General features: G+C 36.0%; 1 protein-coding gene across 1 annotated transcript; it reads right to left on the bottom strand.

Moving 5' to 3' along the window:
• Positions 1-12102: 12102 nt before the first annotated feature.
• LOC139888858 (uncharacterized) lies at positions 12103-12918 on the bottom strand. The gene has a single exon (XM_071871841.1). The coding sequence runs from the start codon at positions 12916-12918 to the stop codon at positions 12103-12105; it is 816 nt and encodes a 271-aa protein (XP_071727942.1).
• Between the last annotated feature and the right edge of the window lie 2023 nt (positions 12919-14941).

Genomic DNA, 14941 nt, shown 5'->3' with positions numbered 1-14941 from the left:
CAATCTTATTTCAAGTGATGATCTTACTTGAACTTGTTTTCGTGTCATGATTCTGCTTCAAGAACTTCGAGCCATCCAAGGATCCGTTGAAGCTAGATCCATTTTTCACTTTTCCAGTAGGTTTATCCAAGGAACTTAAGGTAGTAATGATGTTCATAACATCATTCGATTCATACATATAAAGCTATCTTATTCGAAGGTTTAAACTTGTAATCACTAGAACATAGTTTAGTTAATTCTAAACTTGTTCGTAAACAAAAGTTAATCATTCTAACTTGACTCTTAAAATCAACTAAACACATGTTATATATCTATATGATATGCTAACTTAATGATTTAAAACCTAGCAACACGAAAAACAACGTAAAACCGGATTTACGCCGTCGTAGTAACACCGCGGGCTGTTTTGGGTTAGTTAATTAAAAACTATGATAAACTTTGATTTAAAAGTTGTTATTATGAGAAAATGATTTTTATTATGAACATGAAACTATATCCAAAAATTATGGTTAAACTCAAAGTTGAAGTATGTTTTCTAAAATGGTCATCTAGACGTCGTTCTTTCGACTGAAATGACTACCTTTACAAAAATGACTTGTAACTTATTTTTCCGACAATAAACCTATACTTTTTCTGTTTAGATTCATAAAATAGAGTTCAATATGAAACCATAGCAATTTGATTCACTCAAAACGGATTTAAAATGAAGAAGTTATGGGTAAAACAAGATTGGATAATTTTTCTCATTTTAGCTACGTGAAAATTGGCAACAAATCTATTCCAACCATAACTTAATCAACTTGTATTGTATATTATGTAATATTGAGATACCATAGACACGTATACAATGTTTCAACCTATCATGTCGATACATCTATATATATTTCGGAACAACCATAGACACTCTATATGTGAATGTTGGAGTTAGCTATACAGGGTTGAGGTTGATTCCAAAATATATATAGTTTGAGTTGTGATCAATACTGAGATACGTATACACTGGGTCGTGGATTGATTCAAGATAATATTTATCGATTTATTTCTGTACATCTAACTGTGGACAACTAGTTGTAGGTTACTAACGAGGACAGCTGACTTAATAAACTTAAAACATAAAAATATATTAAAAGTGTTGTAAATATATTTTGAACATACTTTGATATATATGTATATATTGTTATAGGTTCGTGAATCAACCAGTGGCCAAGTCTTACTTCCCGATGAAGTAAAAATCTGTGAAAGTGAGTTATAGTCCCACTTTTTAAATCTAATATTTTTGGGATGAGAATACATGCATGTTTTATAAATGATTTACAAAATAGACACAAGTACGTGAAACTACATTCTATGGTTGAATTATCGAAATCGAATATGCCCCTTTTTATTAAGTCTGGTAATCTAAGAATTAGGGAACAGACACCCTAATTGACGCGAATCCTAAAGATAGATCTATTGGGCCTAACAAACCCCATCCAAAGTACCGGATGCTTTAGTAGTTCAAAATTTATATCATATCCGAAGGGTGTCCCGGAATGATGGGGATATTCTTATATATGCATCTTGTTAATGTCGGTTACCAGGTGTTCACCATATGAATGATTTTTATCTCTTTGTATGGGATGTGTATTGAAATATGAAATCTTGTGGTCTATTATTATGATTTGATATATATAGGTTAAACCTATAACTCACCAATATTTTTGTTGACGTTTTAAGCATGTTTATTCTCAGGTGATTATTAAGAGCTTCCGCTATCGCATAATTAAATAAAGACGAGATTTGGAGTCCATGCTTGTATGTTATTGTGTAAAAACTGCATTCAAGAAACTTATTTTGTTGTAACATATTTGTATTGTAAACCATTATGTAATGGTCGTGTGTAAACAGGATATTTTAGATTATCATTATTTGATAATCTACGTAAAGCTTTTTAAACCTTTATTGATGAAATAAAGGTTATGGTTTGTTTTAAAATGAATGCAGTCTTTGAAAAACGTCTCATATAGAGGTCAAAACCTCGCAACGAAATCAATTAATATGGAACGTTTTTAATCAATAAGAACGGGACATTTCAAATACGACTCGAAACCTCTAGCCAAGTCGAATAATTCCGCAAAAGATTTCGCTTGACCCCGGCTAATTTTACTCTTCAAGTCATCATTCAAGGTCCGATAGAAATCCCCCATCAACAAATTATCATTCCCCAAATACTCCGGGCAAAAACGAGCCTTCGCAATAAAGGTCGTCTTGAGAGTATTCAAATTCATGGAACCCTGTTGCAAATTTCGCAACTCATTACGCATTTCCGACAAATCAGCTGAAGTCCGGAACTCCTCGAAGAATTCCTTCTTAAACCCGTCCCATGATAACGCCATAAACGATTCACCACCGACAAGATAAATCTTACCATCCAACCAATCCTTCGCCCTACCCCGCAACAAACTAGTAGCGAGTCTTGTCTTCTTCTCAGGAGGGCATTCAATAGTACAAAAACACCCTTCGACATCGAGATCCAAGTTGTGCTTATCAAAGGATCCGGTTCTCCATCGTACATCGGGGGTTTAGTCCTCATGAAGCTCTTAAGACAATGCTCCATTTCACCACTACTCCGAGATTCGGAATACTTCCTATCCATTTCTTCTCGAAATGCACTCATTTGCTCTGCAATGGCGGCCGCAACTCTAGAGTTAAACTCCTCGTCATTCGTCTCGATCTCATTTCGCGTCGCCATTCTAAAGAATGCAAAACGATTAGTCCACGAACTTATAAAACCGCACGCACAACACCGCCCCATCTTACTAAACACTCATCATACATCACTTGTTAGACACGATTTGCACCCGTAATAAGGTTTGCAAGTCCTTATTACGCACACACGCCGTATCAACTTGTTAGTACAACAACCGTCTCACTCGATGATAATAACCAACGCAACCAAAATTCCTACACGATATAAACGTACGCAAGGAATAACATCACAACACAATCATATATTAATAATATCCGCATTACTAATATAAACGTTAGTCAACCTATAAACAAGGCACTAACTAAACCCATTTCGACCCGTACACCTACAAGTCCCGCAACAAATAAGCACACACAAAAGTCTAAGTCTAGGCACCTATCTCAAGTCACCTAAATCCCTTAGACCATGCTCTGATACCACTTGAAACAACCCAACCGTATTAAAACCGGCCCATAAAATTTTTCCTTTTAATACGCGTTAAATAATACTTTAGGTCCCAATTGTGTTTCCATAAACATCTTTAAATACAATACAAGGTTTAATAACCTTAAAACATTTAATACATTAGTTAATTGTCCAAACGGACATACACGACCCGACTAGTTTAGTTTCTAACAAAACCGAGCATGGTGATTTGGGACTACGCTATCCAAATCCTAATCGAATACAAAAGCAAGATCTTCTAAGTAACCTAGCCAAGATCTCTAATCCCCAAGCTTACCCGAGCCGCCAAGCATGCGAACCTATAAAAATATCAACAACGAGAGGGTAAGCTAACGCTTAGTGAGTGAGAATATACTACATACATATATATGCATAAAATGGACACACCACACAAATATCCAAATACCGCATACCGGAGCATCCAAGCATAAAGGCAAGCTAGTCTAAGCATACCGTAAGATCACTAAGCAATGAGCTAAAGATACATCCACAAAATATAAGTTCACCAACAACGATGTGAACAATGCCAATAAACTACACCCGGAGGGTTAGCTATATCACGACAAAACAACGTTATACGTATACAATATATATATATGTATATATATATATATATATATATATAACTCGAATAACATAAAATGATTACGCTTACAACGCAATAACCATGGTTAACCAAATCTTCGCAAGGGAATGACTTCGCGAAACAAGTCATCCATGTTCATAACAACCATTAGTGCACTTAACACTTCGTACACTAACCCCACTGGTGGAATCTTAACACTTCGATACTTCACCCCAGGTGGCGTCTTAACACGTCGACACTTCACCCCGAGTAGTGTCTTAACACTTCGACACTTCACTCTTCATTTTACTTGGGGTGGCATCTTAACACGTCGATACTTCACCTCGAGTGGCACCTTAACACATCGGCACTTCACCCGTTATTCTCTTGGAGTGGCATCTTAGCACATCGATACTTCACTCCGGGTGGTGTCTTAACACATCGACACTTCACCCCTCACATTACTTTGAGTGGTGTCTTAGCACATCGACACTTCACTCGTCACGTGAAATGTGGTGTCTTAGCACATCAACACTTCACATCTCACACTACAACAAATAAATACATTATATACCTACGTATATAATTATTCCACTCACTATATTAACCCTTCGTCATTGGGGTTATATAAGTCCACTTCACACGCCCATGTGATAACATATACACAAAGTGTGCACCTCGCCAAAGGTGGTCAACCAAAACGCACCACCGTGCCAATTGGACCTATACACAAGTCCATCAAATCCACCTATATGTGAAGTGAGCTCTATAACCGAGAACCACTTTACCCGACCCGCACCCATCCTACACATACATATGCATATAGGATATTAACACTCACCTTGTCGCCTTGATGAATGCTTTCAAATAATCCGCAACTCGTTAATGAAAAGTACCTATTCCATTATCACAATTACAACAACACACTTAGAGTGGATTTACAAACCAACCCAATTCGACCCTTAGTGCAATTTCGACCCAAATGCACTTCCAAGCACAAACCGCGTCCAAACTAACCAATAATCACTAACATAAGTGAGAATGGTCCTAATATGCCAATTAAAACCAGTCATAGGTGATAAACACCTATCTTGCCCATAATGACACTAAAACCCTAATTTTGACCCAAAGGAGTCAACATCGCGCCGTTAGCGAGTTTTGACACCACAACATATTTAACTTGAGTTTATACTTCAACTTAATCTATTTTAAGTTTATAAACCTCAACAAATCGACATTCGGGTCATAACCATCAACAAACCCTAATTTTGACTCTAGTCAAAATTAGTCAACCACAAGAACCCTAGAAGTCTCCAAAACATCAATAATCACTAATACTAGTGATTATACACCATTATCAAGTCTTAAACATGGTTAAAACATTAACCAACCCAAAACCCGCCCTTAACACATATAAACCCGAATCTTGGTGTTAATCTTCAATTAACAACTAAATGGGTTCCATCTATGAATCATACAATCAAAAGCCTCAAATTTGAATGATGAACACGAAAATGAAATTCGGAGTTAGAGCTTACCACTAGTATCACCGTGTAGCCAAGAACGAGGAGAACAACCTAGTCAACTACGCCAAAGATCAAATCCCGCTTCTTCCTTTCCAAAAATCCCTTTGAATTCAATTGGGTGTTTGAGTTTTTGAGAGGAAAATGAAAAGAAAAGGGAAAAGAAATTAGGAAATGAAAGGAGTGGATGAGATTTAAGATCTCAATCTGGTTCAAACGTGAAAAGACCAAAATGCCCCTCACTTTCTCTAAATATTGCGAAAACAGGAACCAGTTCAGCAGAAATGCAGCGTCGTGGCATAAATGGTCGCGCCGCGACCTATACCGTGGTCTGGTGCCTTCTTTACCGTACTTTCTGATCCAGATTCTAATGTGTTGCCACGCCGCGGCCTTCTGTGTCGCGCCGCGACACAAGGCGTGACCTGACATAACTTTCTCGCACACAAGACTTTAATACTAGAAAATGCCCCGAACCTTTCTTACACCATTCGTACATACCCAATACACCTATAAATCATATACGGGGAAAACGGGGTGTTACAGGTTGTGTATTAATGCAACGAATGAAGGTAATTGCTTATGCGTCTAGACAATTGAAAATTCACGAGCAGAATTATAAGACGCATGATTTGGAATTAGGCGCGGTTGTCTTTGCATTAAAGACTTGGAGGCACTACTTATATGGGGTCAAAAGTATTATATATACCGACCACAAAAGTCTTCAACACATATTTAATCAAAAACAACTGAACATGAGGCAGCACAGATGGATTGAATTGTTGAATGATTACGACTTTCAGATTCGTTATCACCTGGGAAAGGCAAATGTGGTAGCCGACGCCTTGAGCAGAAAGGACAGGGAACCTATTCGAGTAAAAGCTATGAATATAATGATTCACACTAACCTTACTACTCAAATAAAGGAGGCGCAAGAAGAAGTTTTAAAAGAGGGAAACTTAATGGATGAAATACCCAAAGGATCGGAGAAGCATCTTAATATTCAGGAAGACGGAACCCGGTATAGGGCTGAAAGAATTTGGGTACCAAAATTTGGAGATATGAGAGAAATGGTACTTAGAGAAGCTCATAAAACCAGATACTCAATACATCCTGGAACGGAAAAGATGTACAAGGATCTTAAGAAACATTTTTGGTGGCCAGGTATGAAAGCCGATGTTGCTAAATACGTAGGGGAATGTTTGACGTGTTCTAAGGTCAAAGCTGAGCATCAAAAACTATCAGGTCTACTTCAACAACCCGAAATCCCAGAATGGAAATGGGAAAACATTACCATGGATTTCATCACTAAATTGCCAAGGACTGCAACTGGTTTTGATACTATTTGGGTAATAGTTGATCGTCTCACCAAATCAGCACACTTCCTGCCAATAAGAGAAGATGACAAGATGAAGAAGTTAGCACGACTGTATTTGAAGGAAGTCGTCTCCAGACATGGAATACCAATCTCTATTCTCTCTGATAGGGATGGCAGATTTATTTCAAGATCCTGGCAGGCATTACAGCAACATTAGGAACTCGTCTAGATATGAGTACTGCCTGTCATCCACAAATTGATGGGCAGAGCGAAAGGACGATACAAACGCTTAAAGATATGCTACGAGCATGTGTTATTGATTTCGGAAACAGTTGGGATCGACATCTACCGTTAGCAGAATTTTCCTACAACAATAGCTACCATTCAAGCATTGAGATGGCGCCGTTTGAAGCACTTTATGGTAGAAAGTGCAGGTCTCCGATTTGTTGGAGTGAAGTGGGGGATAGACAGATTACGGGTCCTGAGATAATACAAGAAACTACCGAGAAGATCATCCAAATTCAACAACGGTTGAAAACCGCCCAAAGTCGACAAAAGAGCTACACTGACATTAAAAGAAAAGATATAGAATTTGAAATTGGAGAAATGGTCATGCTTAAAGTTGCACCTTGGAAAGGCATTGTTTGATTTGGTAAATGAGGGAAATTAAATCCAAGGTATATTGGACCATTCAAGGTTATTGATCGTGTCGGACCAGTAGCTTACCGACTTGAGTTACCTCAACAACTCGCGGCTGTACATAACACTTTCCACATCTCGAATTTGAAGAAATGTTTTGCTAAAGAAGATCTCACTATTCCGTTAGACGAAATCCAAATCAACGAAAAACTTCAATTCATCGAAGAACCCATCGAAATAATGGATCGTGAGGTTAAAAGACTTAAGCAAAACAAGATACCAATTGTTAAGGTTTGATGGAATGCTCGTAGAGGACCCGAGTTCACCTGGGAACAAGAATATCAGATGAAAAATAAATACCCGCACTTATTTCCAGAAGATACGTCAACACCTCCAACTGCTTAAAATTTCGGGACGAAATTTATTTAACGGGTAGGTACTGTAGTGACCCGAACTTTTCCATGTTTATATATATTAAATAAAATTGATATTTATATTATTAAGTGTTTCCAACATTTTAAGCAATCAAACTTGTTAAGACTTGATTAATTGAAATAGGTTTTATATAGACAATTGACCACCCAAGTTGACCGGTGATTCACGAACATTAAAACTTGTACAAACTATATGATGTCATATATATGGATACATATATAGTTAACATGGTATTATGATAAGTAAACATATCATTAAATATATTAATAATGAACTACATATGTAAAAACAAGACTACTAACTTAATGATTTCGAAACGAAGCATATATGTAACGATTATCGTTGTAACGACATTTAATTGTATATATATCATATTAAGATATATTAATACATCATAATATCATGTTAATGTAATAATTTAACATCTAATTTGATATAATAAACAATGGGTTAACAACACTTAACAAGATCGTTAACCTAAAGGTTTCAAAACAACACTTACATGTAACGACTAACGATGACTTAACGACTCAGTTAAAATGTATATACATGTAGTGTTTTAATATGTATTCATACACTTTTAAAAGACTTCAAGACACTTATCAAAATACTTCTACTTAAAAAAAAATGCTTACAATTACATCCTCGTTCAAATTCATCAACAATTCTACTCGTATGCACCCGTATTCGTACTCGTACAATACACAGCTTTTAGATGTATGTACTATTGGTATATACACTCCAATGATCAGCTCTTAGCAGCCCATGTGAGTCATCTAACACATGTGGGAACCATCATTTGGCAACTAGCATGAAATATCTCATAAAATTACAAAAATATTAGTAATCATTCATGACTTATTTACATGTAAACAAAATTACACATCCTTTATATCTAATCCATATACCAACGACCAAAAACACCTACAAACACTTTCATTCTTCAATTTTCTTCATCTAATTGATCTCTCATAAGTTCTATCTTCAAGTTCTATCTTCAAGTTCTTAGTGTTCTTCATAAATTATATAAGTTCTAGTTTCATAAAATCAAGAATACTTCCAAGTTTGCTAGCTTACTTCCAATCTTGCAAATCCACTTTGAGTGATCATCCAACCTCAAGAAATCTTTCTTATTTACAGTAAGATATCTTTCTAATATAAGGTAATACTCATATTCAAACTTTGTTTCAATTTCTATAACTTTGACAATCTTATTTCGAGTGGAAATCTTACTTGAACTTGTTTTCGTTTCATGATTTTGCTTCAAGAACTTTCAAGCCATCCAAGGATCTTTTGAAGCTAGATCTACTTTTCTCATTTCCAGTAGGTTTATCCACAAAACCTGAGGTAGTAATGATGTTCATAACATCATTCGATTCATATATATAAAACTACCTTATTCGAAGGTTTAAACTTGAAATCACTAGAACATAGTTTAGTTAATTCTAAACTTGTTCGCAAACAAAAGTTAATCCTTCTAACTTGACTTTTAAAATCAACTAAACACATGTTCTATATCTATATGATATGCTAACTTAATGATTTAAAACCAGAAAACACGAAAAACACCGTAAAACTGGATATACGCTGTCGTAGTAACACCGCGGGCTGTTTTGGGTTAGTTAATTAAAAACTATGATAAACTTTGATTTAAAAGTTGTTCTTCTGGGAAAATTATTTTTCTTATGAACATGAAACTATATCCAAAAATCATGGTTAAACTCAAAGTGGAAGTATGTTTTTCAAAATGGTCATCTAGACGTCGTTCTTTCGACTGAAATGACTACCTTTACAAAAATAACTTGTAACCTGTATTTCCGACTATAAACTTATACTTTTTATATATATATTCATAAACTTAAGTTCAATATGATACCATAGCAATTGGTTTCACTCAAAACGGATTTAAAACGAAGAAGTTATGGGTAAAACAAGATTGGATATTTTTGCTTGTTGTAGCTACGTGAAAATTGGTATCAAATCTATATTAATCATATCCTAGCTAACTTGTATTATATTATACATGTATTCTAATATATTATGTAATCTTGGGATACCATAGACACGTATGCAAATGTTTTGACATATCATATCGACCCATCTATATATATTATTTGGAACAACCATAGACACTCTATATGCAGTAATGTTGGAGTTAGCTATACAGGGTTGAGGTTGATTCTAAAAATATATATACTTTGAGTTGTGATCTAGCCTGAGACGTGTATACACTGGGTCGTGGATTGGGTCAAGATAATATATATCAATTTATTTTCTGTACATCTAACTATGGACAACTAGTTGTAGGTTACTAACGAGGACAGCTGACTTAATAAACTTAAAACATTAAAACGTATTAAAAATGTTGTAAATATATTTTGAACATACTTTGATATATATGTACATATTTGTTATAGGTTCGTGAATCGACCAGTGGCCAAGTCTTACTTCCCGACGAAGTAAAAATCTGTGAAAGTGAGTTATAGTCCCACTTTTAAAATCTAATATTTTGGGATGAGAATACATGCAAATTTATAAATGTTTTACAAAATAGACACAAGTAAATGAAATTACTTTATATGGGTGAATGATCGAAGCCGAATATGCCCCTTTATAGCTTGGTAGCCTAAGAATTTGGGAACAGACCCCCAAATTGACGCGAATCCTAAAGATAGATCTATCGGGCCTAACAAGCCCCATTCTGGAATTTGGAATGCTTTAGTACTTCGAAATTATCATGTCCGATGGGTGTCCCGGAATGATGGGGATATTCTATATGCATCTTGTTAATGTCGGTTACCAGGTGTTCACCGTATGAATGATTTTTTATCTCTATGTATGGGATGTATTGAAATATGAAATCTTGTGGTCTATTATTTCGATTGATAAATATATAGGTTAAACCTATAACTCACCAACATTTTTATTGACGTTTAAAGCATGTTTATTCTCAGGTGATTATTATGAGCTTCCGCTATTGCATACTAAAATAAGGACAAGATTTGGAGTCCATGCTAGTATGATATTATATAAAAACTGCATTCAAGAAACTTATTTTTGATGTAATATATTCTTATTGTAAACCATTATGTAATGGTCGTGTGTAAACGATATATTTAGATTATCATTATTTGATAATCTACGTAATGCTTTTTAAACCTTTATCGATAAAATAAAGGTTATGGTTGTTTTAAAAATGAATGCAGTCTTTGAAAAACGTCTCATATAGAGGTTAAAACCTCGCGACGAAATCAATTAATATGGAACGTTTATAATCAATATGAACGGGAGATTTCAGTGGATCACCTTGTCAAACCCCTCTTCCGAATCTAAATTCAGGAGTGGGTGAACCATTGACTAAGATGGATATTGTCGCGGACCGTAAACATGACATGATCCAACTTCTCCATTTCGGCCCAAAACCCATAATCTCCATCATTTCAAGAAGGAAATCCCAATCTAAACTATCAAACGCTTTCTCGAAATCCACCTTGAAAATAAAACCCGATTTTTTTGATCTTCTTAGATAGTCAAGTGTCTCGTTAGCAATCAAGGCCCCATCGATAATGTTTCAACCTTTAATGAAAGCACTTTGTTCGTGACTAATGAGGGACAGAATTACCTTACGAATCCGGTTAGAGAGAAGTTTCGCGATAATCTTATAATAACTACCGATTAGACTAATCGGTCGATAGTCATTCAAAGATAACGAATCCGGCTTCTTAGTAACTAAGGTAATGAAGGACGCATTGCACCCTTGAGAAATCGTGCCACTTTCCCAAAATGATTGAATCGCATCCAAAAGCTGTGGTTTAATCAAGCTCCAACATTTTTTGTAGAACCTAATGTTGAAACCATCCGGCCCCGGTGCCTTATTACTTGCACAATCCTTGACCGCGTTCCATATCTCTGATTTTGTGAATGGCTCCTCAAGTAACCCACTCTCAGTTTCAGAGATTCTGCCAACATTTAGCCCATTGGGCCCGCTGAACGCAACCATGTTTAGAGAAGGCCTGCTACGGTTTTGTTTCGAGAAAATACTTTGAAAATGCTCGAAGGCTGCTGACTTAACAGCAGGTGGGTTTTCAACCCAATTGCCATTAATGATTAAACCCCGTAGATTGCTTTTATTGTACCTCCTTTGGATGCAAGAATGAAAAAATTTCGAGTTCTCGTCCCCATCCACAATCCATCTAAAGCGAGATTTTTGTTTCAACATGTTGGTTTTTGCCTTCTCTTTTTCTAACCACCACCTTCGGCAATCCATCCAAATACCTCTTTCAACATCACTAATCGAATTAGATTCCGCTTTCAATTCCTAAACCGATACCTCCTTTTTGAGTGCTTTAATCTCCACATCAAGAGCACCATAGGTGGAGTTGCTCCACTTTTTGAGTGCAACTTTCACGTTTTTAAGCCTATCCCTGAACTTTCAATCTAACTTACATCCTTTGACCGGAAGTGCCCATGCTTTCTCAATAACCTTGTCCACTCCATCATTGAATAGCCATTCGTCAAAAATTTTAAAAGGTTTCGGCCCGAAATCAATCACCTTGTCTCGAAGAATTATTGGGAAGTGATTCGAAAGAAATCTATCGAGAGCAATGGTGGATAGGTCTTCCCAAAGTTGGAGAAACCGATCCGAAACGAAGAACTTATCTAACTTGCTAAGTTTGACCCCATCCCCATTAACCCGAGTAAATTTCTTCCCATTAATTGGAATGTCGATTAAATTGTTCCTCGAGATGAAATCATTGAACCAATTTGCACGATGTTGGATGAAATCACTATTTAATATATCCGTATGATCCCGAACTTCGTTGAAATCCTCACATATAACCCAAGCTGTATCACAACTATTCAACAACCCGTCTAAATAATTCCAAAATCTCCTTTTACCCGAATCACAATGAGGCCCGTACACATTTACAATTATAGATTCCTTACCCAAATTCTTCCAACAACCCTTTATTGCAAGAAAATAATCATTGATCATCGCGTTACTAACCTCGAACCAACTAGTATCCCAAACTATCAACAAACCCCCCGAGTTTCCGACTACATCCTTTTGCACATATCCAAAATCCCTATTACCCCAAAGAGATTCAACCCACCAATATTCTATATTCCTACACTTTATTTCTTTGAATACCGCAATACTAGGTCTTTCATTATAGCATATATTTTTGACCCACCCGAATTTCCCCTCAACCGCGAAACCACGAACATTAAGTGATAAAATCTTCATTGATTAAACATACAAAAAATGAAAAGGGTAATGGAGCTTACTGTAGATCAAGGTTTGTCCACCTTAATCCGATATCCTCTCCAAATTTTTCCAATTCATCATCATGGTTAACCGATTGATGTAGATCTTCACCTCTGTTGGTAGTTGAGAAATTCTGCTTCCTCACCCTTGGTCCCACTGATTTGATGGACTGTCTCTTTACCTTCGATTTATGTCCACACGCCTTGCACTTATACGCCTCTAATTTCTCATAAGCTAGACCACATCTTGCTATGTTCTTGAGCCTCATAATTCTAGATGAGGCTCGCCAATTCCCCATCGCATTCCAATAGCAGGTGTATATCGATCCATTTGACCAAGAACCAGAAAAGAGACATATCCATTTACTAAAAGTTACACTTAAAAAAGAATTAAGTAGTGACGATCGGGTGGGTCTAAATTTAAACCCATTGATATATTTTATACCACCCGAGATGTAAATAACTGGCTCACTATTTTAATTCGTGGAATTTATTCTACCAACTTCACATGTCGTCAGCTAAGTATGGGGAAGTCTAACCCCACTTAACGTTAAATTCGGGGTTCGGGTTAGTGCATAACTCGTTAATAAACATGCATAATAAGTTAGGGTAAAAGACGCATTTTCAAAGATTAGAAAACAGTTCAATAAACCAACCATTTTTGAAGAAAAACATGTGTGATAAAACAAGAAGGAATGAACGATGAGGCGCACCATCTATCATTCGACGAGCTTTGTAATTACAAACTGGGTATTTTTAATCACTTTTCTACACTTATCACCCTCGTGAATTTATAATTATAGTCTGATTTCATGCAAATGAGGGCATTGCATGATCTCAAGTGTGGGGAAGGGTTATAAATTCTCTCGGGTTTATACTTGGCTTATTTTCTAAATTTTATGAAAATTTTAAAAATTTTCAACTAAATGAATTCAAAATCATGTTTAAACATATTTATGAACGATGAAAATTAGGTGTTAATACCGAAATTATCGTTACCTCGGAAAGGACATAAATTGAGAAACACCCTAAAACGATTGAATTCATTTAAAATGGAATAAAGGAGAATAAAAAGGCAAAGAAAGAAACTAAGTGTGGGGAGAATGTACCAAGTTATTCGATTAAAAACTATCTATCACATGTTTCTGTAAAGTTATTGCAGGTACTTTTGTTTTGGACGATTTTAATCAGTTTTACCCGATTTACTGTAATATATTTGAAAGAAAAGATGGATCTACACGATGAATCAATTCCATCATTAAAAGGAAGTAAAGTCTTCCGAAAAAGACACGCGCTTCTTAATTTAGGTCAAGAAGTTGTCGTCCAGATCAGCTGTAGGTTGACGAAAAATATAGAAAAGTCATCTCTAAAATCAGTAGGAAATCCACGGACCTCAGCATCAAACAGGGTCGCCAAGTGGTCAGACTTATCCTAACCATGAGAGGATCTGTCTTGTAAAATGGGGAGGGCACCGTGCAAATTAGCTTGATAAGACTAATGAATCAGACCTCCAGAAAGGATAATCTCCTTAAAAGATCAAAAATCAGCTTTTAAGACTGATATTACTCAATCCTTGAGATTGACTTTAAAGATTGAGAATTACAAACTCATGGAATTCAATGATATCTAAACTCAAGCTTGAACGAGAAAATATTTTGATCAAATTAAAACCGATTTGTTTTCTGAAAACCCATTTTTAATGCGTTCATTACCATTGAACGTAAAATCCTAGGAATTCACCTAGAATTCATTAGGTCACCTGAACCAAATCGGGTGTCAACTGTAAGAACGGTGGTTGCATAGCATGGTCAAATACAGGACCTTGTGCCAGACTGAAAAACTATAGGGTGAGCTTTACTATTGCTCCTACCAAGGATAGTAATTGCATCCGACACGTTATAGACCATAATTAAAAGCATGTCATGGGGCATTGCCTCAACAGTTGCTTGTTCAACGCTTTCCTTTACAACCGGACGGTAGTTTATCGAAAGGTAATATACAGA

The sequence above is a fragment of the Rutidosis leptorrhynchoides genome, chromosome 2 (genome assembly GCF_046630445.1).
Source record: "Rutidosis leptorrhynchoides isolate AG116_Rl617_1_P2 chromosome 2, CSIRO_AGI_Rlap_v1, whole genome shotgun sequence".
NCBI lineage: Eukaryota > Viridiplantae > Streptophyta > Magnoliopsida > Asterales > Asteraceae > Rutidosis > Rutidosis leptorrhynchoides.
The sequence above is the reverse complement of the archived record's forward strand: the minus strand, read 5'-3'. Positions and strand labels throughout refer to the sequence as shown.